The 27,443-nt window shown below is 30.9% G+C and overlaps 2 protein-coding genes and 1 long non-coding RNA gene across 7 annotated transcripts in view; all 3 read left to right on the top strand.

Annotated features, from left to right (window-relative positions):
* Window positions 1-1,703, top strand: part of LOC111709344 (uncharacterized) — a 21,718-nt gene extending 20,015 nt beyond the window's left edge. For 2 of the 3 annotated variants that reach the window (XM_023482988.1, XM_023482987.1), the window contains 4 exons: window positions 165-240; window positions 839-894; window positions 1,230-1,259; window positions 1,566-1,703. In XM_023482988.1, the coding sequence (XP_023338756.1) occupies window positions 165-240; window positions 839-894; window positions 1,230-1,259; window positions 1,566-1,620 (217 nt within the window). In that variant the 3' untranslated portion in view covers window positions 1,621-1,703. The remainder of the gene's footprint in view (window positions 1-164; window positions 241-838; window positions 895-1,229; window positions 1,260-1,565) is intronic. The other variant, XM_023482989.1, reaches the window with a different exon arrangement.
* Window positions 1-27,443, top strand: part of LOC111709343 (SET and MYND domain-containing protein 4) — a 39,261-nt gene that overhangs the window by 736 nt on the left and 11,082 nt on the right. For both annotated transcript variants that reach the window (XM_023482986.1, XM_023482985.1), the window contains exons 2-16: window positions 5,719-5,723; window positions 7,487-7,615; window positions 7,956-8,027; window positions 8,623-8,656; window positions 9,019-9,083; window positions 10,399-10,455; window positions 10,894-10,948; window positions 11,951-12,033; window positions 13,557-13,671; window positions 14,669-14,761; window positions 15,805-15,878; window positions 16,672-16,755; window positions 17,918-17,974; window positions 26,488-26,553; window positions 26,866-26,946. In XM_023482986.1, coding sequence (XP_023338754.1) covers window positions 7,512-7,615; window positions 7,956-8,027; window positions 8,623-8,656; window positions 9,019-9,083; window positions 10,399-10,455; window positions 10,894-10,948; window positions 11,951-12,033; window positions 13,557-13,671; window positions 14,669-14,761; window positions 15,805-15,878; window positions 16,672-16,755; window positions 17,918-17,974; window positions 26,488-26,553; window positions 26,866-26,946 — 1,040 coding nt within the window. In that variant the 5' untranslated portion in view covers window positions 5,719-5,723; window positions 7,487-7,511. The remainder of the gene's footprint in view (window positions 1-5,718; window positions 5,724-7,486; window positions 7,616-7,955; window positions 8,028-8,622; window positions 8,657-9,018; window positions 9,084-10,398; window positions 10,456-10,893; window positions 10,949-11,950; window positions 12,034-13,556; window positions 13,672-14,668; window positions 14,762-15,804; window positions 15,879-16,671; window positions 16,756-17,917; window positions 17,975-26,487; window positions 26,554-26,865; window positions 26,947-27,443) is intronic.
* Window positions 20,109-21,550, top strand: LOC111709347 (uncharacterized). 2 transcript variants are annotated; one of them, XR_002766834.1, is made up of 3 exons: window positions 20,109-20,176; window positions 20,367-20,470; window positions 21,085-21,251. It is a non-coding gene; the product is annotated as an uncharacterized LOC111709347 (long non-coding RNA). The 2 variants fall into 2 exon arrangements; XR_002766833.1 differs by lacking the exon at window positions 20,109-20,176 and adding an exon at window positions 21,488-21,550 and having other exon boundaries at window positions 20,189-20,470; window positions 21,085-21,146.

Here is a 27,443-nt window from a genome sequence, read left to right as displayed (position 1 = left end):
AGTCAATGTTAATGTTAATGTTAATGTTAACGTTAATGTTAACTTTATATACTGACAACCATAAACTTTAATGAATTGTTTAAAGTCAATGTTAATGTTAATGTTAATGTTTTGGGTAACCCTGTAAAATATCTTTTTTTCTAAACAAAATATCTGTATATTAGGCTTGAAGAGAAATATAAGTTTAACCTTCTCCCCGAGTATTCTTGGCTTTCAGAAAATCCAGGAAATACGACAAGTGTAAGTGGGATTAATTATTAATAATAAAATATGCTTCTTTCTTGAGATCTTCGCACCTCTTTGTCTAAAAAACAATTTCACCCTTTGGTTGTTGACCTATCTGCTAGCCTGTATACTTTCTAGATTTTAAAACAATCAAACTTTGAATTTTAAGACTGGCAAATTTTCTTTTTTTGAATTGGTGAATATTCAAAATTCGAATATGATATAAAAGTGGGAGGGGCATTTTTAATCAATAATTGAGCCAGATCGGTTCAGCCGTTTTGACGTTCATTTGATGATTGGCGATTTAAAAAACATGTTTGGACCCTAAAAAACACACCATAAAATACTTATTTAAAAGTGGATTCTGAAAATGTTTAAACTATGCAAAAATGTTATCATATACATATATGTACTTTGCTTGTCTGTCTGTTTGTGTCCAAAACGTCAAAACGTCTCAATCGAACAAGCTTAAAGTTTGTTAGACAACTCACGTGACCCAGAGATTTTTGTGAAAAAGTTTGAAGTCCAAAAACATAAACCAGTCACTAAATTTAGATATTTATAAGATTACTTTAAGACGAGACAAATATATAATTTTTAAATTGATTTTTAGGATTATAGACTCGTGGATAATGTTTGTAAAGATTTTTATTCTAAAAGTATTTACAGGTATTATATTAAACTTGTGTTGAACCACCGTATATTTAGCGGTATGCTTAATAATATCCTTTCAACCGTTATTTGAATAACAATTATGTTTGATTATTTCATCTCTCTGTCCTGAAAAGAGATAAGTTCTTAATATTTCTTTAATGCAAGTGGAATTTGCATGTCATTATTATAGAGTAGCCTCAATTAAAGATTATCATGTTTTAGTTAAAAAAAGAAATTTCTGTTTTCTATATCCAGGCTAAAAAAGTTTCCGTAATGAATCAGACATGCCACTTTTTAAATGAATCATTTTTTCCTTACAATTATGAATAATGAAAAATATTTGTCTTTAGAAACATTGATGACAAAACTAGATTTTACAGGTAAACGGACAATTAATCTTCTGAAATAATAATACACAGATCGCAATATTTTTTGGAACAAAAAAACTTTTAAAACGTTAAGAAATTATCAATATAGTAGGTGCGATAATCACATTTGTCTCGTTTTTTAGACGTCTTAAAACTAAGTTTAAAATTAATTATCTGAAAAAATTCAAGCATATTTTTCTTTTTAAAAAGATTAATTTGTTTTAAATGTTTTATTTATTAAGTTTTAAAGTTTTGATAAACGCATGAATCATCAACCAAAAGTCTAAACAATAAGTTAATACGTTTTATATTTTATAGGTTGCAAGGAGCTCTTCTTCCGTTAAAGACAGGAGGGGAAATATTTCATGGCTAACAATGTGATTTTTAGAAAAAATGTGATTTTTTAGAAACAACGTAGATCAGAATTCAAATTTATTTGTGACATCTTTCAAATTACTTCAAGTTTAAAGGAATTGAGTATTTGTCAAAAACTCAAACTTTCTACAGTGATAACCAGAAAACTCTGAAATTAGAAGACGACTTTTAGGTTCAAATTATGACTTTAAATAGTCCAATAAGCATGGGACACAGAAATTGGACAGTATAAACAGACCCATTAAACTTAATTAGTGATTAGACGATTTATAGGTTGAATTTGACGATCTGTCTAAATTATTGTCTTTTAAATTATAACTAAAGTAAACCATGATAGCTGTTTGAATTTGTGGTCGCAGCGCTTGGCCTAGTTGAAATATCTAAATACTTGTATTAGAAGTCATGTAAAGAACTGATGGATGGGGGGGGGGAATCAAAATCTGGTTCAAAATGAACTAAAAATAAATTATTGTTTATGATATTAATAAGTAAAATACATTATTGTTTATTATATTAATTCATAAAATAAATTATTGTTTATGATATTAATAAATGAAAGCATTGAATTTAAAATAGAATTCAGCATGAGTATTTTACGAGTATTTCAGGATTCGATATTTGATTTTATACAGGGTTATCCACTAAGAATACGACTTTAATGCCAACTAAAAACTCTTTACATATGACCATATGATGCAATGGTTGATGGTTTATGCCTTAAAAAAGTTTAGAACTAGCTTGGGAACCCAGCGCAGCCCAGGTTACTAAAAGTTACTCCCGACGTTTACCCGCACTTGAACGATTTTACCGGGAAACTAAATTTTCGCAGTTTCGCTATTAAAGTCGACCCAGTCAACTTAGGATCTCAAAACCAAGCTAAGACATTCCCGTGGGTCTCCCGAGTTCCCCAATCAAAATTTGAGGCAAATCGGTCCAGGGGTTCCCAAGTTATGATCGGACAAACAGACAAACAGAGATTACAACTTTATATATATACGATGATTTTCCTAGTTCTGGTATGAATATCCTAACTATAGAATAGACAATTATACAAATGCACCGGTAAGATTCAACTTTGCTTTCACTTTTCAAAAAATATTTTCCCTTGCTTTCTCCTAAACAGGGATACATATAGTTCAAGACAAAATTCAAAATAATTAAATACTTTTAGAACACAATATTTTCGAAACATATATTTTGAAAATTTTAGATATTTTTTGTAAAAAATGTTTATTTGCCTAATAATCTGAACATCAGTTGTCTTAAACACACTCAGTGAGTTAGATAGTTAGATTAAAGTGAGTTATATAGTTAGATTATAGTGAGTTAGATAGTTAGATTATACTTAGATTATAGTGAGTTAGACAGTTAGATTATAGTGATTTAGATAGTAAAATTATATTTGTAGTAAATGCCCTATTCCATAAGAGTCTCTCAGACCCGTATCAATCCAGGTATAACTCCTAACTATCAATGCCAAACACTTGCATGATCTCGTCAGCTATCAATGTCAACACGGACACAAACTCATAAACTGTCAATGCCAAACACGGGCACAATCTCCTCAGCTATCAATGTCAACATGGGCACAAACTCATAAACTGTCAATGCCAAACATGGGCACAATCTCCTCAGCTATCAATGTCAACACGAACACAAGCTCGTAAACTATCAATGCCAACATGAACACAAGCTCGTAAACTATCAATGCCAAACACAGGCACAATCTTGTCAGCTTTCAATATCAACATGATGACAAACTCCTAAACTATCAATGCCAAACATGGGCACAATCTTGTCAGCTATCAATGTCAACACTGACACAAGCTTGTAAACTATCTCAGGTATCTGTCTTACAAGATACTAAACAAGATATCAATTCCCAATCTAGTTCTATACTTCAAGAGAGTGATTCAGGATGCTTCTCATTCGCTAACCAAGAAGTAATTATACTCTCACAATGTAATCAAAGCAGAGTCTATTCCAACTGATGTGCATTTAGATACATATGTTAAAGGTTAAGTTAATGTACATATTTACAGGATTTGCACAGATATATATAAGCGTAGTTAAGCTGATCACAATAAAGATTTGACGAAGTATTTACAGACGTAGCTAGGTTGGGTTAATCGTAATACAAGTTTTGCGTAGCTAATTACAAACATAGATAATTATTAATGTACAACGTAGTTCAGGTTTACAGATATAGTGTTACACGAAATTCATTATATATTGAGTTTGATAGTTAGATAATGATGAGTTAGTGAGTTAGATAGTTAGATAATAGTGAGTGAGTTAGCTAGATCGTTAGATTATAGTGAGTTAGTGAGTTAGACAATACCTTCAATAGTTGCTCTAAGTAAATTATATTCTGCATTTAGTGTTCAGTGTTTAGTGTTCAGTGTTTAGTGTTCAGTGTTTAGTGTTCAGTTTTTAGTGTTCAGTGTTTAGTGTTCAGTGTTTAGTGTTCAGTGTTTAGTGTTCAGCATTTAGTGTTCAGCATTTAGTGTTCAGTGTTTGGTGTTCAGTTTTTAGTTTTACGCCAACAATTCCTTGAACAAGTATCTATCAAGGTACAGTTCAGTTTTACTTCGCTATCAATGTTTAAACATGGATACAATCTTGTTAGCTATCGATATCAATCGGTAGCTCTTAACTATCAATGCCAAATCAAAGGGCATGAATTGATCAATGTCTCAAACAGGACACGATCAACACGACTACAATCCCTTGAACTTTCAACGCCACAACCACTGGGCGCGATCTTGTTAGCTTTGTCAACCGGAAAATAGCAATTAATCGATCAAGTAGATATAAAGATAGATAGATAGATAGATAGATAGATAGATAGATAGATAGATAGATAGATAGATAGATAGATAGATAGATAGATAGATAGATAGATAGATAAATGGATTATAGATAGATAGATAGATAGATAGATAGATAGATAGATAGATAGATAGGTAGATAGATAGATAGATAGATAGATAGATAGATAGATAAGAAAGATAAGGTTACCCCACACAGTGTCTGCTTTTAAACTAAATATAAACAAACAATAAAACTACTTTATAGAGATGCAAAAAATCCTGTATTTCATTTATTTTAAACACTAAACCTGAACAATAAAACGTAATTGTTTTTTGATTGATAACACAGAACGTTTTTAATATCCAGTTACCCTAAACATTTCACACATTTGTTTAGGGTTTCAGAAACGCCAAGATATCCCCCCCTTGTTATGATTCAGTACAAAACATTTCATTAAAATATTATTTGAAAAGAATCCTCAAAAATATGATTTTATTTTAAAATGTCGTCTTAAATTTCTAAATATGTCTGATTCAGAATCCTTTCATGGTCACGTTAAATAGATTGAGGTGTAGCTCAAATTATTTAGGTTTATATAAATAGGGTAGGGGGGGGGGGTTAAACTGAAAGAAATTAAGGGGTGAAAGCATTGCCCCCTACCTCCATTTGATTTAAAAACAAGACATATTAACAATTTTTCACCAAAAAAAGTATTTTTGTCTCACATTTGTGTTTGCAAAACGTCTAGAAGGACTTGATATTTGCATGTCTGGGCCGGGGGGGGGGGGGGGGGTGTGTAAGGGAAACAAAAATATGAAATTTAATAATGCCATGTCATCTATAGGCTTTAAACTCAGGCAGTCCTTAGGCAACTCATCTAGTGAACAGTGCACAATTATTTCAGGTTTTGCACTATTGTCATGCATCAAGTATTATGATATTTAGATAAATCAAGTTAAAACTTTTCTAAACAAGAAACATATTCTTATTCTTGTATTGTATAAATTACTTGGCTTTAAGGGAGCTTCGCGCTCTCGTTCCTTTTATAATAATTTTAAATATGAACTCTGAAAGTTGTAATTTTAAATCGTTCCTAAATATTTGCAGATTTTTTGGTTTAAACTGGTGAATTTTGAAAAATATTTTTTGACATTTATTCCCAGGCCAAATTTTTCTACTTCGACCATCCATAAACCTTTCCTAGCTGGGATCATGTGAGTTGCCTCGATCGGTTCAGCCGTTTTTACATTTATTAGATGCATAAATGTAGACACCCAGACAGACAAGCAAAGTTTATATATAGATTTCATAATTTTCAAAATAATTTGGGGTCGAAATTTGATATTCGTATTTTTTATTACGTTTAAACAGTTTCTTGATTAAAAATCACAATAGTAGCTTCTACATGCCCTTATCTATAGATTTTGAAATTTCAATGTTTGAAAATTCATATTTTTCTAAGTTACTTAAATTTTTTAAATACTGCTTTGAGTTGATTTCACTTGGTGAATACAAATTACAAAAAAAAATATTTGAGCAAAATCAGATCCGAGCTCAGTCGTGTTGCTTGAATGAATTTCATTTTCAAATTTAAGTTTTCTAAAAAATATCACTACGGACGGTCCAACCCCTGTATTCTTATTAATTTAAGAATTATAATCACAAGTAAATTAGATATCTATTAAGAAGCATTTAAAAATTAAAACAATATAAACACATAAATGTCATCATTCTTTTGTGAAGTTCCGCGGCATTGTGAAGATATTTAAATATTTCACGGTTTTGTGCAGTTTTTGGAAATATTACGCGGTTTTTGAAGAGTTTTAAATATTTCACTGTATTGTAAAGGTTACCTAACATAACCTAACCTAACCTAATTTTGAAATATTTCAAGGTATTTTGAAGGTTTAGAATATTCCACGGTACTGTGAAGGGTTTTAAATATTCCATGGTTTTGTGAAATATTCCTTGGTATTGTAAAGTTTTTGAAAATATTCCACGGTATTGAGAAGGTTTTGACCTAAATATTCTACGGTATTATGAAGCTTTTGAAATATTCCGCGGTTTTTGATCCAAATATTTCAGGGTATTGTGAAGGTTTTGAAATATTTCAGGGTTTTTTGAAAGTTTTGAAATATTCCAAGGTTTTGTTAAGGTCTTGAAACGTTTCGCGGTTTTTTGATGGTTTTGGGCATTATAGGATGTTGTGAAGGTTTTGAAATATTCCGCAGTTTTGCGAAGGTTTATAAAATGTCACGGTATTGTGAAGGTTTCGAAATATTTCACGGTTTTGTGGAGTTTTTGGAAATATTGCGCGATATTGTGAAGGGTTTGAAATATTTCACGGTTTTGTGAAGGTTTTGGAAATATTCCACAGTTTTGTGAAGGTTTAGAAATATTCAACAGTTTTGTGAAGGTTTTGAAATATTACGCGATATTGTGAAGGTTTTGAGATATTCCACAGTTCTGTGAAGGTTTTGAGATATTCCACAGTTTTGTGAAGGTTTCGAAATGTTCCACAGTTTTGTGAAGGTTTCGAAATGTTCCACAGTTTTGTGAAGGTTTCGAAATGTTCCACAGTTTTGTGAAGGTTTCGAAATATTCCGGTTTTTTGTGAAGGTTTTGAAATATTCCACAGTTTTGTGAAGGTTTTGAAATATTCCACAGTTTTGTGAAGGTTTTGAAATATTCCGCGGTTTTGTGAAGGTTTTGACCTAAATATTCCACCACGTGTTTGAGTCCGTATAAAAGAATATTTACAGTAGCAGGTATAGACAGTATTAATCCATTAACAGAAGAGAATATATATAAATAGAATTAGATATAGAACTCTCCCAACTACTTTTAACCATGGATAAAGAATGAATTTTGTCAGTTCTCGTTGCAACAACTTTTAGGACGTTTTAAATGTTGATATATTTAAAATTATGACAAAAAAAGTTGTAATTTTATTGGACAAAAATTTTATATTAAATAGTAGATGATTATTTTCATATCCAAATTTTTTCAAAAGTTATTTTTTGTAATATTATAAAAAATTATAATTTTTCAGATACCCCGGTGCAGTGGGGGAAAATGTTTTCCCCTGATAGGCAGGGATTTTTCCCTGCCCTTTGGCTCCAACTACTGGAAAACATGTCGCCGATGGAAAAGGAAAAATGGGAAAATCTCAAAACTAGGAATGGGTTTCTAAAAGATCTGATTTAAGAATGTTTGCCTTTAAAGGGACTGTTCTCGTAAATTCAAGTTAACCTCCATTTAAAGTCTGCTATTGAAAAAAATCAATTTTCCGAGAGATAAACCTGGTTATTTCATTCTTTATATGATAAAGATTTAAAGGGTGAGTTGTAAATAAAAAAAATCCCTCTAGAAATGAAGAGTCACTAGCAATTACGTCTACAAGTCCTTCAAGTTGATTGTTCTCAATGAATAAAAATAATTTTTTTAAATAAATCTATTAGCTGATTAACTTTTTAAATACGTGTTTAAATTCCGAATGGAAAACTTGAAACTAAACAGGGAGGACAAAATCAAGTTTATTTGGGAATTATCTTTTGTGCAGCAAAGGTTTCAGCTAATCAGCAATATCAGGTAAATCAGTGAACACAAAATTTAATATAAGTTACCCCTAAAAAGTCGGAGAGAATGTACCACCTAGGCCCCCCCCCCCTCCCTCACCCACCTTCACTCGTCACTTTTTACAGTTAAAGCGATTTCATTTTAAATCAATGAGTGGTGCGTACGAATCTGAAATGACTCAGACCAAACAATAATAAATTTACGATTTTGAAACACTAAAGAAGTTCAAGCATGTGTCACACTCATAGTCACAGTATTTGCCAAAAAAAGTATTTTTTTTACATTTTTGAAATTTTTTTTCTCAAAAATTAGCTACTCTTGAAATATACCACTGTATAAAACTGGTCATGAATTGTACTTTTGACTTTCATACAGGCCTTACTAGTTTTCTAGAGACACGTTGGTCAAACGTTGCATAATCCGAACCACTACAAGGATTTAACCATTCTATTGTATGCATTTAAAAAGTAAGCTGGCTGGATACAAATGTTGGGGGGGGGGGGACTGAATGTTCCCCTATCCCTGGCTATACGTTTATCAAGATCCCCCGCATAACTTTTTTTTGATTAAAAAATAACGACACACGATCAAATAAAATGTTTTGTAGGCATGAGAAAAACCTTGAGGGTAGTAGAACACAGGTAAAAATAAAATATCATCCATTTACTGAACTTCTGACCTACTTCCTTGCCAACCTACTTCAATATCAGACCTACGACAGCTGTTGATATTTTGTTAATTTTAGTTTAAAAATTCAAAAAATTTCAAAATTAAAGTTTAGTTTAAAACAATTTCTGGGTCAAGCCCTGTAGCTACGACAGGCTTGGGGGCCTGCTACCGCCACATATCCAAATAGCCGCTTATAACGCCAATTTCAACTTGCAAGTAGGTCAGACTCAGACTACAGCGGATGGGGCGTAAGTCGAAAGATATGCCATCCATTATTTTTTCAAATATTTGCTTCTTCGAAGACGACATTGTTAAACGTCTTGTATAATTGTAGAGAGAGGCGGGAAATAGTGCTTTTCAAGGGGGAGACTTATCAGGCGCATTAGTCAATTATAGCAGGTAAAGAAATATCTCGTTTATTTAGTTGGTGAACATGTTATATCGGAAAGATCGTCTTGTTCATTTTTTTCACCAGAAAACAATAGGAATTAGGTTATAGGAAGACGACATTATGTTGTTACAGTTTTACTAGACACTTATAAATCACTAATTTAGCAAACTCAGCTTGTTTACACTGTACAATTGCTATGTCTCATGCTCATTAGACTTTTTTAAGTTATAACTTGATTCTAAAAGCCGTCTTCCTATTTCAGATTTTTCTGGTTCTCCTCGCTGTAATTATATAAACACAGAGATAAGGGTTTTACGATTTGTATGAAAGTGTGTCCCACGAAACAGTGAAAATACAACTTAAAGATCGTCATCCTTATCTACAAGGTGTCCCAATAAACATGGGAATCAAATGACGACTTCTATATCGTCTTTGTTCCATGCGGGATTACTTCGTAATGATTTTGTAGTATCATAGTTAAGACATTTATCGCCGAAAACTACGCTAGTCTCGGGATTTCCAAAATGTGGTTCACCATGTTTTTTCCTTCAAAATTGACGATTATTGAGATATTGAAGATATTAGGATATTTGCCCAGATTCTAGTTTATAGAAAATAAACAAAACTGTTGAAATGTTAAATATCTCTGTCAATTTTAAAGTTACAAAGAAGGTAGAGCACATTTTGGAAAACTCGTTAGACTTTCAATCTCTTTTGATGCACTTTATGTTATTTATCTATTATTTGTAATCAAAGACGATATTCAAGTAGTCTCTCGATTCCCATGTTTATTTTTACACTCTCTACAAGTAAAACTCTTAATCAAGTTAAACAAAATAGCCGAAGCCCTGGAATTTATAAAATGTGGCCTTTTGATATTACCAGAATTTCATTCAAATCTCAATTCATCAAATAAAAGTAAATTATCTATAGGAATAACCAGAAAACTGTAGAATAGAAAGACGACATTTCAGCAATACTAAAGTGCATTTGATTTAGTAGTAACTTTACTATATAGAAGTTATGAAATAACTTATTAAGTTATGTGGGTCTGTGTACACTGCACAACTGCTGTACATCATGAAGAGTGGTTTATTAAAGTAATAACTTGAATCTAAAAGTAGACTTCTTATTCCAGAGTTTTCTGGTTCTCAATAAAATCTCTGCCATCTCATTCAATTACATTGCTGTATTCTTTTATAATTTTTATTTCTTCAACTAAAAGATGTAAACGGGTTCGGGAACATCAACAGCAGAGTTAATTGACAGGCTAATTAAAAAAAATCTTTGCATTTTTATATTCATTAACAATCTCTTTTCAAGGTCTGTTGTATTAGCTCCGGACAAATCAGAAGATCTAGCTTTAGCCTACGCTAACAGGTTTTTTTTCTTATTTTTCAAATTTTATTTTTTAACTTTTGTATTTCAAATTTCTTTATTTTTAATATTTTTTTTATTTTTTTATTTTTTTGTTTTTAAAGTTTCATATTCATATATTGTTATGAAAAGTCGCATCAATTATCAAGACTGGGTCGACTCATAACAATCGGACGTTTTTTTGTTTATTTAGGTTTTTATTATATAATATTTGAATTTTAAGATCTAAAAGCTTGCTTAAGATAATAGAATAAAGGGATGGCCATATTTCTATAAAGAACGGAAGGATTGGAAAATTCCGAAAAATTCTGATACTGAATTCTGAAAAATCTGTTAACTAACCGCTTGATTGTTAAGCATATATCGTTAACTCAACAGTTAACAAACAGATTGATTTTAAAGGCAATAACTTTATTAGAAGTAAAAAAAATGTATTTCCAGAGCCACTTGTCTTCAACGACTGGGAGGATATGATTTCGCTATTCAAGACATCAAGGAAATCTACATCTATATATATTTTATATACTTTGATTTTCTGTCTGTCTGTTGATATGTTTGTTTCCAATAAACGTCAAAACGGGTGAAAATTTGTGCGGGACCTTACGTGACCCTAGGGAAGGTTTATGAATGATCATAACTTCAAAAATTGGTGGTTAAATTTTTTTATTTTTGTAAAATTTTAAAAATGCGCAAACTTTTTTGTTTTTGTTTTATTACAAAGAGAAGATGCTCACAGATAAAGTCACGATTAAAAGTTGAAATTAAAGATGGGAGCTAAGCGCCCTAAAATCCTAGTCTTTATATACTTTGCGGTGTCTTGTCCAATAAACGTCCAGACGGCTGAACTGATGGAGCCCAAATTTTTTGTGGGACCTCGCGTGACCCCAGGGAAGGTTTATGGATGATGATGATGAAATTGAAGATAAAAATAAAGGTCTAGTTATTACACATTATGAAGTATAAACTTTGTATCAGTATATACTTTGTTTTTTGTTTGCAATAAACGTCAAAACGGAAGAAAAAAATTGGCCTCCAAAAAAAGTTCGATTTTCGTGAAATTTTTAAAATCCACGAAAAAATCCGCAACGTTTTCTTGTATTGTTTTATACAAAGAGACAATGCTCACAGACAATCAGGGAAAATAGCCTAGTTTCTATACATTTACAAACGAAAAAGGCTCTAAATGCATGTTGTCTTTTATTCTTATTGTAATGTCGCATTGGATTTTCTAATTTGAATCTCTTGCAAGAACTAAAACTGCAAGAAAATTTGTTGGAGCACTGGAATTTGGCTCCAAAGCTCAAAAAAATTTAGTTGGATGAAAGTTTTACATTTCTTAGCGTGAAATAGTTCAGTTTCAAATTACAAAGTTCTTTAGCAACATTTTATAATAAATAGAAGAAAGAAAACAGCATACGTTCCACTCAAGTAAATCACAAAACGAAAATCGCGAAGCGCTAGAAATTGTTATGAAAATATACAATTGTACATGATGTAGTTAGCCCTGGAGAATAAGTACCCAGCAAAAAACCGGTTTAAACTAGAAGAGAGGCGGGGACAGTGTCTTCTAGCTCTTAAAAGGTAAAACTAGAAATCTAAAAAAATATCTATTTCTTAAATATTTTTGGGGGGGGTGGGGTCTAAAACGTAGATATATTTAAGGTAAAACATACGGGATTATTAATTGTTTTCTACTAAAATATACAAATTCAAAAAAGTTTGTATAATTTGGTATCCTCTCAGAGGTACTCAAATTAAAGGAGCAAACTTTGAAAAAACCACGATCAAAAGTTTGAATTTTATTTGATCTCCTCACATAGATAAAACCAAGAAATATATAGACCAGGAACCGCCATATCCGATGCGTCAAATCTATGTACTGCAGCGGGAAAATTAAAACAAAGAATTCAGAGGCAACGCATCATTTTTGAGGGAAAAGGGCCCAATGGTCCACCCCTTGGGCCCTTTTCCCTCTAAAATATTGCTATTGTATTTTCCCTCAAAAATATTGCTATTGTATTTTCCCTCAAAAAAATTGCTATTGTATTTTTCCTCAAAAATACTGCTGTTGTATTTTTCCTCAAAAATATTGCTATTGTTTCCCTCAAAAATATTGCTATTTTTTTCCTCAAAAATTTTGCTATTGTATTTTTCCTCAAAAATATTGCTATTGTATTTTCCCTTAAAAATATTGCTATTGTATTTTTCCTCAAAAATATTGCTACTGTATTTTTCCTCAAATAAATTAATTGCTATTGTATTTTCCATATTGACCAGAAAGCCAAAAATCATATGTATTCGCTCTAACTTGATATATTAACTTTTTTTTGTTGGACTGTAATATCACATCAAAGCTTTAGTCCTTTCCCTTCAACTTCTGTGGGGGCACTGGGTTTGTTTAAATTCCGCCCACAAAGGTACTAATGCAAGGAAAGTTAATTGCGGTTGCGTATACTCTGCATAGATATTAAAACCAGTGACATATCCGTCTTGTGTTTACTTTTCCGTCCAAAGACATTACACTAAAGTACAAAAAATACGTACACCTCTGAAATAACTTTTCTTTCATTAGTGCCTTGGCTCCCACAGAGTACAGTACACAATTTGCGTATATCTGAGTTGGCTGGGCGTTCCTGTATATAGTTCCTTGGATAAAATAGTATATAGATTGGTAATGTCAAGGTTCTAATGCAAGAAAAGTTATTTCAGAGGTGCACTCATTTTTTGTACTGCAGTGTACTGTCTTTGGGCCAAAAAGTAAACACAAGCCTGACATGGAATCAATTTTCAAAAAAATAATTTCATACTTCTTGCTTGCTACCGACCTATGGCTAGACCCGGTAACTCAAATGTTACCGGACAATCCTATACCTAATTAAACGTACATTGCCACCCCCTGGCTGCTTAGCATTTGTTACTAAAAACTAAATTGTATCTGACCAGTCGTCTCTAATCTTGCAAACTTTCTTGGTAACATGTACATATCTTGAAATTTATCTAAATAACTTTATGATTTGGTAACTTTTCTGGAATGGCTCATAATGCAAACTTCAAAATAATAAAAATTGTTTCAAATAGGTTATCATGGTTTTCATTAATGATAGATATAAGGAGTCAAGAGTAGCACTTGAAGCAGCTGTTGATTGTTTAAAGTTCTCTGCTCTAGAGGAAGGGAAAAAGAAAAAATTTCTTAAGGATGTTCAAGACAGTATGCATAAGGTAAAAAAGCATTTACGAGGTAAACACAGCCTGCACAAGGTAAACACAGCATGTACTAGGTAAACACAGCATGCACAAAGTAAACACAGTATGCACGAGGTAAACACAGCATTCACGAGGTAAACACAGCATGCACGAGGTAAACACAGTATGCATAAGGTAAACACAGCATGCACAAGGTAAACACAGCATGCACAAGGTAAACACAGTATGCACGAGGTAAACACAGTATGCACGAGGTAAACACAGCATGCACAAGGTAAAAACAGCATGCACAAGGTAAACACAGCATGCATAAGGTAAACCCAGCATGCACAAGGTAAACACAGTATGCTCGAGGTAAACACAGCATGCATAAGGTAAACACAGCATGCATAAGGTAAAAAAGCATTCACGCGTTAAACACAGCATGCACAAGGCAAACACAGTGTACTCGAGGTAAACACAGTATGCACGAGGTAAACACAGCATGCACTATGTAAACACAGCATGCACGAGGTAAACACAGCATGCACAAGTTAAACACAGCATGCACAAGGTAAAAACAGCATGCATAAGGTAAACCCAGCATGCACAAGGTAAACACAATATGCTCGAGGTAAACACAGCATGCATAAGGTAAACACAGCATGCATAAGGTAAAAAAGCATTCACGAGTTAAACACAGCATGCACAAGGCAAACACAGTGTACTCGAGGTAAACACAGTATGCACGAGGTAAACACAGCATGCACACGGTAAACACAACATGCTCGAGGTAAACACAGTATGCACGAGGTAAACATAGCATGCACGAGGTAAAAAAATGATTCACGAGGTAAACAAATGATTCACGTGGTAAACACAGCATGCACGAGGTTAAACACAGGATTTACGCGGTAAAGAAAGTATGTACAATTAAAAGTCATGCACGTTTCTGAAGATAAAAGATGTCCAAGACTAATATTCATGACTCTTAAGACTTAAAATAACTCTTTCTTATTTATTTATTGTTTAGATTGAAGAAGGAGAAAAAGTAAAAGACAAACAGAAAACTTCTGCTGTTGTTACCATTTCAACAGTTGATAAATTTAAAGAAAAAATATTAAAGGTATTAATAGATTAGGATAATGATAATGATAATACAATCTTTAAAATCAGCCCATAGTGATAGTATACTATCAAAGTACTAGTGTAATAATGTATTTTTGTACTAAAGTACTATTGTAGTAATGTAATATTGTAATAACGTACTATTATACAATTGTTATAGTGTACTATTGTACTATTGTACTATTGTACTATTGTAATAGTGTACTATTGTGCTATTCTATTATTGTACTATTGCACTATTGTACTATTGTACTATTGTACTCTTGCACACTATTGTACTAACGTACAATTGTACGAATTTACTGTTATAATTATGTGTAATAATGTGCTAATACTAGTGTGCCATTTTAGGTAAAATCCTGCAGTAAAATGTACTAATGTACTTATGTACTTTTTCAGATAGAACCCTGCAGTAAAATGAACTATTGTACTAATGTACTGTTTTAGTTAGAATTCTGCAGTAAATGTACTATTTTACTAATGTACTATTTAAGGTAAAATCCTGCCGTAAAATGTAATATTGTACAAATGTACTATTTCAGGTAGAATCCTGTAGTAAAATGTACTATTGTACAAATGTACTATTTTTAGAATCCTGCAGTAAAATGTACTATTATACAAATGTACTATTTCAGGTTGAATACTGCAGTAAAATGTACTATTTTACAAATGTACTATTTCAGGTTGAATACTGCAGTAAAATGTACTATTTCAGGTTGAATCCTGCAGTAAAATGTACTTTTCAGGTTGAATCCTGCAGTAAAATGTACTTTTCAGCTTGAATTCTGCAGTAAAATGTACTTTTCAGGTTGAATCCTGCAGTAAAATGTACTATTGTACAAATATTTCAGGTTGAATCCTGCAGTAAAATGTACTATTTCAGGTTGAATCCTGCAGTAAAATGTACTTTTCAGGTTGAATCCTGCAGTAAAATGTACTATTTCAGGTTGAATCCTGCAGTAAAATGTACTATTTCAGAATGAAACCTGCAGTAAAATGTACTATTTCAGGTTGAATCTTGCTGTAAAATGTACTTTTCAGGTTGAATCGTGCAGTAAAATGTTCCCAGCCATATCCGATGCTGTCACTTTCAAGTACCAAAAGGGAAGGGGAAGGTAAGTTAAGAAAAGTAAATTAATGCATTTTTAAGCGATAAAACTTAAATCAGACAAACTCTCTATCGAATTTTTTGTAATAGATGTTTCGTTCAAAGGATTAATTTAAACCATTGTCCATGAAACTCTTTAAGTTTAATACTCCATGCAAACAAACCTAATTTATCGAGTTTGAATTGATTCTAAAGATGACTCGACACACTTGTATGCGATTCCATTAGCGCCTGATCCAATCAGGGTTCAGACATGTGTTTGGTGTTTATTCTGAACCAACAGAAATTGCTTGGCAGTATCATCTATCTTTCTATCTACCTGATCATCCAATTAGAGATGAATCCTTATATCGGTGCTTAACAGTAAATGGAAATATTTACTTCTCCTGAAACTATAGTGTCGATAGTATTTCAATTTAAATTCGAAAGTTTCAGAATTAGTTTCTTTATGTAAATTTTAAAAGGGGGAAATTCTTTCGGAACCCTGTTTACGAAGAGTTTCCTTAATTTTGTCTGGAAAATACGACGAAACTTCGTCTTTTCAAATCTGCAAAAATGATTATATCATCCCTTTTGTGGCTCAGCAACAACTTAAATGGTACCGTTGTGAATTGAGCCATGTCATTCTGTAAATAGAGGGTCACTTGAAATTATATCCACAAATGCTTCAGAGAAGTTTCTTAATCTTATTTTTCCTTTTCAAGATGATTTTTTGTATTTGAAACACTTTTTTATAATTTTAAATGCAGTTTATGCAAGAAGAACAGTTCATAAACTAATTTTTTTTTAATTTAATCTAGATATGCTGTTGCAAACAAGACAATTCCAGTTGGGAGTACAATATTAAAGGAAAAGCCAATAACATGGTCCCTGCATCCAGATAAGTAAGAATGTGAAACAAAATTATTTGCAAGCCATGGTATAAGGATATGTTTGCTTAACCCTATCCCGATTTGGCTATTTTTGTCTAATATAGATGAGGGATGGAATACAAAGTTCAGAAAAAAAGCAAGATCCTTTATAAATAGTTATTTCTTGTAAAGTGGCGAACTACATGGACATCCACTAAAAATCTTTTCTTTTTATTGTCAAAATTAGCCGAATATAATTGAAAATGTAGGAACAAGAAGAAAATGAAGAACAAGAAATATATAAATCTCAAAATATTTTCATCTGATATTATATAATATTTAAAAATATTGTAAAATTTTATTAAAATAAATCATTAAAGTTAAAAAGATGAGGGAGGATGTTTACTATGATTTTTCCCTTAGAGTTGAGATAGGGGAGTGTTATACTTGTCCCTGGTCCAAATTTTTAAGGCTCATTAAAAATAAATTAGGCCAATAACTTTATAAAAGGTTAGAGTGTGAAAATGAAAGTCGGAAAAATGTTCAAAAATAGTTATTATTACTTTTGAAAATTATTAACACATGACATATGTTAGTACATCAATTTGTAAGGGCTTTTCAAATATTAAAATTTTAGCTTAATTAATAAAAAATTTATTAATCATTTCTGATTTTTTTAAACACCGACCCGCCGTTTGACTATCCTCCACTTTTATCCTACGAATCAAGAAAACTAAATCAAACATGAAGTTGAAAAAGTGATGAAGTTCTGGCGTTCTAATGTAAGCCGTTTAAAAGTTATTTAGAAAAATTCACAGGTGGTTGGAAAATCATAATCCTAAAAAAACATTCTTAAATGTCATCCTCACATTATTAGTCTAACAGTCAAAACGACTTTCTTTGTGTAAATCAATTTTTACATAATAAATATACAGTGAGAACAAGAAAACTGTGGAATAGGAAGACGACATTCAAAGTTGTTACAATAGTTATCCTTGTAAATTATTAAATCAATAATTAAGTGAAATGAATCTGTTTACACTACACAATAGCTGTGTCTCATGTTCTTGGACTATTTAAAGCCATAATTTGAGTACAAAAATTGGCTTCCTATTTTAGAGTTTTCTCTCAGTTTATACGTTGAAGCATTTAAAATATTTTCAAAGAGCTCAAAAAAAAATTCTTTTTTTTCAAGATTTGGATCCCACTGTACCGAATGTATGGGACAGATTAAAGCAGTTATACCTTGCAGGTAAATATTGATAGATAGATAGATAGATAGATAGATAGATAGATAGATAGATAGATAGATAGATAGATAGATAGATAGATAGATAGATAGATAGATAGATAAATCAAAGTATGTCACCTATGATTGTATAGTATTGTTAGAATTATAATACATATATTTATCTCAGTATAGGAATAGTAGCAGGGTCTAAAACTGTGTAAAGACATATTCGCATCCATTTTTAAAGCTCTAATTTCGCAAGATCGCTCGCCAAAAAAAAAACTCAAAATTGGCGCATTTGAATTATTCCGGTGAAACTAGTGAAAGGTCTGTAGGCGTAATTTCAAGTAACGCTTCCTTTGTCTAGCCGCTCAAAAATTATAAAAATTACAAATTTTCAATTGTGGTTTCTCTTGCGTAGAGACATTTTGCGGATTTATACATCAGGGGGCAACGAAAGGAATTGACATGATGTAGAAAATTTTCTGATAAAAAAAATCTTATTGATCTTTAAGCACATTTTAGTGTATATTTTGATACATTTTTCTACAATTGTAAATACATTCGGAACCATTATCTTTAAAAAAAATATATATATTTGTAAAAAACTATTTTTGTTAGAAATGATTAAAAAGATTTGTGTCAAGTTATACACTACTTGAGTTAATTCGATCATGTTTTCCATCCAAGCTCTTTATCTTCTTCTAACAGAAATAAAGAAAAATGTTGGAAGAGTTATGTTTACGCCGTCATCTGAATAACTGTGAATGAAACCAAAGTGAAAATTAAAAATGGAGATGAAAATACCCATGAAGAGAGTTACGCAGGTTACACTTTTTTAATCTTACTTTAAAAATATTTCTTTTAAGAATAAAGAATTAAGAATTAAGGGGAAAATGGTTAAGAAGGAATTAACCACTTATTTTACATTAATTTTATTTTTAAGCATCAATGGGCCAACCAATCAAAACAACCAACTCTGGTTAGGCGGGTCCAAACTACATAGTAAATTGTGATTTTTTATTTGTATTATCTCGTGCTTTGTAGTTGAATAAAAATATGAATATGAATCTGGTATTGTAAAAAAAAGAAAATTTTATTGTTGTCAATATTTTCACTTATTTTTGCTTACATTTAAGATTCTCATAAATGATTTTTAAAAGCTTATGAAACGATTTAAAAATGTACACATCCATTACAAAAATCTGTGAGGAATCTTAACACTCCCTTCTAATTTTCTAATTCCTATATCTTTGCAATCTAATATGATAGATCTTTGATAAGCTGAATCATGAATAATGCTGTATCTATTAGAATAAGTTTAAAATATCAAAGTTTCACCATCCATTGAAAGTTTAAAGGGATTAAAATGTTCAGTTTGTTTGTAAGACAGCTTTTAATTTGAAAACAAATTTTCTAAATTTATTAATTTTCTTTCTTTATTAAGAGCAATTATCAAAAATGTCAAAAATAGGAATTTCCCATTAACCAGACATTTGAGGAATTTCCCAAATGCCTAGGTTTTTGGGAAATTCCCCAAATATCCAGTCATTTGAGAAATTTCCAAAATCTTAAAAATATACCACCCTCAAACACCTATAAGAATTTGGGGAATTTCCCAAATGCCCGGGTATCTGAGAAATTTCCCAAATGCCTATTTAAAAAAAATGTAAATGCTGTCGTGTCATGTTTATTTACCACTTAAAGCAAGAAAGCTTGAAAGAGAGAGATGGACAAACCTGAACTCCCCAAAATCTAATAATATTAATTTGATACATTTTATAAAATTAAAATTGAAATTAGTTTGAGCTTCTAAATTTTGATTATTTAAACTCACAATTGTCTTATTTTGTGGCAACCTATATATATGTAAAGTTTAACCCAGAGTACTTGAAGACATTGAAAGAATTATTATAATGTTGTATTCTTTACTTACTGATAATGACATTGTGCAGATATCTAGTTTTTAATTGAACAATTAAATGGAGCTCTTTAAAACTGTTCACGCATATTCATGGCTATTTCTTTTTATTAATTATTGAGATTTAGTATAAACCCATTGAAAAATTGTTAAGATGACATTTTATGAATTATTTTGATGTCTCCAAAGTACTGGGTTAAACTGTATTATAATTATAAGATGGATTTTAGGTTGCTGGAGTAGCTTTGGGTTTCTTCTATGTTCTACTAGGAATAGGAGTTTACCTTTGGTCTATGGTTCAGGTAAAAAATGCATAATAATTCAAAATGCTGTCTCCATTATATCGAAAAAGCATTATTGCAAAACTAGCTCAAATACCAAATCTTATCATTTCAAATTATTTTCATAAGTGCCAAAACCTTTATACCACGTTTTAGCCATTTTTGGCCTTTTCAACAGTTTAAATTTGAAAATTTAAACTTTTATGTTAAGCCTGATTTGATAACTGTAATACATCTTGTAATTGGACTTGTTGCTGCTCTTCTTGGCCTTCTTGTCAGCTTTCTTCTTGTGGTTGCTGTCAAGATCAAGAATAGGTAATCTAAAAGAAGATGTTGTCAAGATTTCTCCAAAATGTGCAAAATCAAGATCTTCTTTGTGTCCTTGCTGTATCAGAAAAAAACAAAGTGAATATATGATATATAAGAATACAAAGCAAGAGCGCATGAAATGTTGCCTTTAAATGAATTTGAAAATTGTAGAGTCAGAAGTTTTTGGATAATTCTTAAGGAACTGCTTTTTATTTTTAAATTCAAGGTAAATTAATAGCCCTGAAATATGAAGGACAGCAATTAATATATCAAACTCGTTTTCCGGAACATTTGATCTTAAATATGTTGAGAATACGATAATATAAAAAACTCTTGCTACAAAATCATAAATCTATTAAAAAAACGAAGTAAACATTAAATTTTCTAATTCCTCTGTCGTTGCAACCTGTTAGTGTAAACCTTTGATATGTCCAATTTAGTTTAATTCATCTAACAGAATTCAGAATTTTAAATATCTAAAGTCTATGAGATTGGGTTGCAAAGAGCAAGATTAGAAAATCAGTGTTAGTAAAAAAAAACTTCATTCTTTTGGTAAGTTAAGAATTAGATTGGTAATTTTTTTTATAAACTCATTAAGATCTAACTAGTTCCAATTATAGGTATCTTCTTCTTCCATGGCTTTTTCTCCATATTTTTGTGATCATGTCAAGTATTGCAATAGGTAAGAATAGTGTAGGGCATCATTTTAATATCTGTTAAAAGATACCTGAGAAGTTTAACAAATTTCAAAATTTGCTAAAAGTTTGGTTATTTTGATACGATGCAAAACGTTGATTTGATATAGAACTTTGGGCCAATTGTTTTGATTTGCCACTCAGGCCTATCATAATTTTCTTCAAAGTAAAATTTTTGCAGAATACAATAAAAGCAAAATTATAAAAGTAAAATTTTAAACTGCCATACTTTGAATTTTTGCGGAGCTACCTAGAAAGTCTTACATGTTAAAAAATAGATCTGTAAGGATGCCTATCACTAATAAAACCATTACTAATAATTTTTTAGGAATATACATTGTTGTTCGATACTGTATTCTGACGCAACCCCCAGAGTACATTAAATCTATTTTTGCAGGAAAATTTTAACAATTTAGACACTTCTCACTATTTCAAGTAATTGCTGAATATAAGGATTGCAATTGTTGCTGTTTATTGTAAGTAAAAACAAAGTTGTACAGTGGGACTTGTAAAACTGTGGAAAAAGAAGATGTTTGTTAGAATCACAGTTTTAGAGGTCTCACTGTAAGAAATTATAGCAAGGTAGCATGGCCAGGCCTCTGCAATTCTTGTTCACAAACTTTCGGTGAATTAGTCAGAAGGACTTTGTGACCTCAGAGCTCCTGTAGTTTGCATTGTACGAAATGAAAATGAAAAAAAGTTCATGTGGTTGTATATCAGTATATATATGTATATCAGTAATGATTAAAAACAAGATTTACTGTAGTTTATCATGAATTTTATTGTTAGTTTACAAAAAAAACTTCTAGAGCTGCCTAAAGTTATGAATTGAGATTTATAATATTACTGTTAAATTGTTTGTCAAAGTTGTTCCATTTGTCCTTGGATTGGTTCTGATCTTTATTTGGCTCATTGTTGACCAAACCTTTATCAATATGAAAGCAGATTATATTAGAAACAAACTCAGGAAAAATCAGCAATAGCATACACAAGGAAGTTCAGGAAATTTTCCATGTGCTTTCAAGGCCAATATGTTTGGCCTATGAGATATCCAAAGCATACCAGGATATTTTTCATGCCAAAGAAACTGATCATTTGCCACAAACTTAAATCATCTAATCCTTATATCTGTGTAACCTTATTTTGTACGCCTTTCAATATTCCAAAAAACGAATTAAATTAGACCAAACAGTCACAGTTTAAATAGAAATTGGTTGCACAATCAAGTTTCAAAGATATATTGATGAGAAATTTAAAGTTGGTGGAGAGAACCCAGTTCCTTAGAACTAGAAACTAAAAACTGTAAAATGTAAAATTTTCTGGTTTTTATGATTTTACAAAAAAAGATTGATTAAAAACATAGTTTTGTATCTTAATCATTTATATTGCCAATTATAGCCTTTGATCAGGGATGTTAAACATTTTTTTATTTTTTTTATTGCCAAATATTTTTATTATTGCTGCTTTATCCAGAGAGCTGCGAGAGCTGGAGATTTCAAGATACAAATTAGTGGAAAAGCAAAAGGTAACAACTTTGTCATGTTCTGATATTGAAAAACATTTCTGAGGTTTTGAATAACCTATATTTTTTATTTACCACCTAGATGGTTGAAGAAAATAGAAGACTAGATAGAATGGCAATGTCAATGTCTACAAGGAGGCATAACAGGAAGATACATGTTTAATGACTTTTTGTGCAATCAGTGCTATTCATTTTCAAAAGATTTTAACATGATACAGAATTATTTGTATTCAATTAATTAGAGTACTCAAAAGCAACTTGATTTGCTTTTAAAACTTAAAAATCTGAAAAGTTTATTTAGTTTTAGAATTAAAATCTTGTAAACTAAAAGCAAACTTTTATAATTTAAATTGTGATGGAGTCTTTTGAAAGTTCAAAAACATCAGATTAAAAAAAATTAAAGCTACCTGCCTGATATCCTTCTCAACTAGAAATTAAAACAATAAATTCTGTTAGAACCCAGAATTTTTACCCGGGATTTCATAGTTTCCCAGCTCGCATTCATCCTCTCTACCCTCCATATCCTCTTCAAACACTTCAACACCTTTCTACATCAAGCTTTACAAGACCCTACTTTCAAAGAAGGTTTGAATTAAGATATCAAAAAATGTTTAATATTCACACAAATTGATATTTACAAATCAAATTGAAAACAAATCACAAATGTTTATGCAGTACTAATTTGAAAAAATAAATTCAAATATATATAACATTACCGCAGCAAGAGAGGTTCTATAGCAAGCTGTTTTATTCTGTTTCCCTTGGAATTATATCAAATTGTTTAACACTTAGGACCCGTCTACCAGTCAGTTATCACTCTGCAGCTAATATCTATCAAAACCTTCAGAGCCTACAAGGTTATTTAGCACAATATAAGTTTAGGAATTTCATTAAGACAATAAATTGATATTTTGTTATTTTGTGGATAGAGGCTAAAGATCAGATTCCAAGGAAAGAAATGGGTCCTAATGATTCCAATAACTCTGGTTGTCTTTTTGAATTTTCAAAAAGCACAGATCATAATTCTTTAAACAAAAAGAGTCACACAGATACAACTAGAAGAAAAGGTAATAATTAGCAAAAGAAAAAATCAATGAACTGAATATTTGAACGGATGACTAATTTCTTAGAGGAAAAAGATTTTGCAAGCAGTTTAAGTTACTTCAGTAATCCAGTGTTTGACAGGTATTTTTGATATAAAAAAATTATTATAGTTTGGAATAAATATTATCAATTTATCATTTTTAATTTTTAGAAGCTGTGTAAATGTAGGAACTGAGCCATCAAAAGAAGATTTAAAGGTAGAAATAAATCCAACTTTAAAATTTAATTTTTCATTTTTATCTTGTTCAGGACTATGAGCAAATCTACAAGACCTACAATATATCCGAATTTCTTGGATACAAGGTGAAACATTTTTTGAAGAAATAATTATATTCAATTTTTAATGAAATTCTTATATCAAGGAGACTGAAGTAAAGAAGGAGACTTTAGAAGCTTCAATAATGTTTGATGATTATGATCTAGAGGATTCACAAGCAAAGGAAACATTTTAAATTTACTTTAAAAAAAAAAATTGAGTTCAACTTTTATAGTTCACTGAATATTATTGTAATTAGATGCTTTAAAATGTAAAAATTAGGATTATCGATACTCTTCCCTTGGACGCTACAACTCAAGAAGAAACATTATAGAGAACAGTGAGGAATTTTATTCCCTCCCTTCAGCACCAAATAAGAAGAAACAAAAGAAAAAAATCTTCACCAAGCCTGAAATCATAGAACGCTACTGCTCCACATTGGAGATTATTATTTAGATTATTATTTAGATTGTTATTTAGATTATTATTTAGATTATTATTAGTTCATATATTTCTATTGTTATTCATTGTTGTATATTTATTGTTCAAACAACTAAAGAAGTGCTAAACCTGTGATTAAAAGTTACCAAAATACAAGATATTTTTGTTTTCATTTTAACAGCAATTTTCTTTTTTCAATGAAAAGAAGATTACAAATGTATTTATGCCCAGTTTAAAGATAAAATAAAAGAAACTGTGCTGTACCATATACACATATTTTTGGGTGAAACGTTACTCCATAAATAGGAACTGAACACTTGCCACTAACTTGAATTTTCTAGTCACTTTGCAACTGGTAATGTAAGCTTTGATAATTCAAACTTTAACTATTTGATTTGGCATAAATCATTATTTGAGATATCAAAGTCTGCAAAGATAAAAGTTTATTGTAAACTACTTCTTGCTTAAGTATGAAGTTCATGATTTTACAAATTGTTTCAGCTTTCCTAATCTGTATTTAAATCAGCACATTATTTGAAATTCTACAGTAAAGAGGGTTATACAAAAAGCAATATCCACTTGATGGGACTGTAAGTGAAATTTTCTGTGACCATTCATGCAAACACTGCAATACCTGAATTAAAATGGTATCCAAATTAATCACTTTTTACATCAGAAAAACGATGGTATCTTCCACATTTTTGATCTGATTGAGGTTTTAAGGGAAGCATTGTGAATTTGGTATTGCCTTTGTATAGAGGGCCACTGGAAATTACATTTACAGTCCCTTTAACCAAATTTTGTATCTGTTTTATTTTACACTAGCTGAAGGGTTTGGCGTTGCCCGTGGAAAAAACTTGAAATTTAATTTTTTTGCCATTCTGTCATCCCAAGGCGACCCATAAGTGTCTACAAAAATGTTAAGCCCATTTGGTCCAGCCGTTTGGTCGGCCTTAGGGAACATATATATGAAAGCCTTGTTTTTTTATGAAGATATCTTTTAATTTTATTTTATTTTTGCTTTAGGAATTTTATATTTTCGATTTTGTAAGATTCTACAATCAAGAATTAAACCATTATTTATCAACCAGAAAATGTGTTGTGAGTCCATTTGTTTCAAAGGGTAAAGATGCTTCAAAAAGATAGATGGTATAGCAAAGATTAAAGATATAAAAATAAAAAAAAGATATTGATAAATTATGTACAGGGTGTTTAAAAAAATGGGAAATAAGGATTTACAGACTCCTTTGTAATCAAATTTTCAAGATTGAGACCATTTTTAATATCTACATACAATTTCTGATTCAAAAGCCCAATTTTAGGTTAGTGGATTTAAAATAACCATTTTTTAAGGCTCCTAAAATTTCCAACTGAAGCGCAGTAAAAAGTATATGATAATCTCTGTTTGCACAATTTTATGTTCATTGTTAGGTTACAGTTTATTACAGTGCTTGTAGTTTTAGAACTACAAGCCTAAAATTGGGCTCATTAAATCGGAAATTGTAGACAGATATTAAAAAAATGGTCTCAATCTTGAAAATCCGATTATAAGCAAATCTGCATAGACCCTTATGGGCAATCTTTATTTTTACCAAATTAATTCACTCCAGTTGGAAACTTTAGGAGGTTTTAAAATTGTCATTTTAGATCTAAAGCCTAAAATTGGGCTCATTAAATTGGAAATTGTACGTAAATTTTACAAATTGTCTTGATTTTAGCCTATGACTATTAATTCCCGGTTTTTGAAAGATAATAGATCAAACCCAAGTTATGAGCACAAGTTTCCATATGATATAACTCAAAATGTTCCCTAAAAACAGAATTTTTTTGATGATAAATATTTTATTGATAAATCAGTATTTTTTTCAAATAGAGAATATATATGCTATGGCTCATAGACAGAAGCTATTCGTAATCAGGTTGACAAAGAAAATGTAGTGTTACAAAGCCTGAAAATGACAAAATTAACTTTTGCTTTGTTGAATATTTATTTTTTATTTTTTAGAACCTGCTGTGGGGTCAGTTTCTGCAGTGTGGAATGCAGAGATATAGCATTAAACACATATCACAGGTTAGATCAGAGGTCAACACATTTGTTTCGCCTCAATCTACATCGTCACTCAATATTAACAGCTTTAACTTTTCTTTGAAGCAATTAAGTGCTTTCTTTATGATAAACCATTCTCCATTACTATTTCTTCCTTCAGTTGACTCCTTATTTAGCAATCTTGTGTTGGCCAAAACAGATTTTTGTGTCTTTATCAAACTTTAGGGATATCCCAAAAGAAAGAAGTTTATCCATGACATTTCATGAGCCATGACTCATTTTCTGAACTGTAATTTTCATGCATCTATGCAAATTATGAATTTCTTTATTTTTAAGATATGAATGTGGATTACTTGGTATACTTGTGGCTTCTGGTCTCAATGTTTATCCTTTCTTGGCGATTAGATTGCTTGCAAGGTAACTTGCAGCTTTCGGTCTAAATAATTATTGTTTTGTAGCAATTAATTGCTTGCAAGGTATAGCTTGTAGCTTTATGTCTCAATGATTAATGTTTTGTAGCAATTAGATTACTTGCAATGTATAGCTTGTAGCTTATGTCTCAATGATTATTGTTTTGTAGCAATTGGATTACTTGCAAGGTAGCTTGTAGCTTTATGTCTCAATATTATTGTTTTGTAATAATTAGATTACTTTGTAGCTTTATGTCTCAATGATTATTTTTTTGTAATAATTAGATTACTTTCAAGGTAGCTTGTAGCTTTATGTCTCAATATTATTGTTTTGTAATAATTAGATTACTTGCAAGGTAGCTTGTAGCTTTAGTTCTCAATAATTATTGATTTGTAGCAATTAGATTGCTTGCAAGGTATAGCTTGTACCTTTAGGTCTCAATAATTATTGATTTGTAGCAATTAGATTACTTGTAAGGTAGCTTGTAGCTTTAGGTCTCAATG

Source organism: Eurytemora carolleeae, unplaced genomic scaffold, assembly GCF_000591075.1.
Source record: "Eurytemora carolleeae unplaced genomic scaffold, Eaff_2.0 scaffold933, whole genome shotgun sequence".
Lineage (NCBI taxonomy): Eukaryota > Metazoa > Arthropoda > Copepoda > Calanoida > Temoridae > Eurytemora > Eurytemora carolleeae.
The sequence above is the reverse complement of the archived record's forward strand: the minus strand, read 5'-3'. Positions and strand labels throughout refer to the sequence as shown.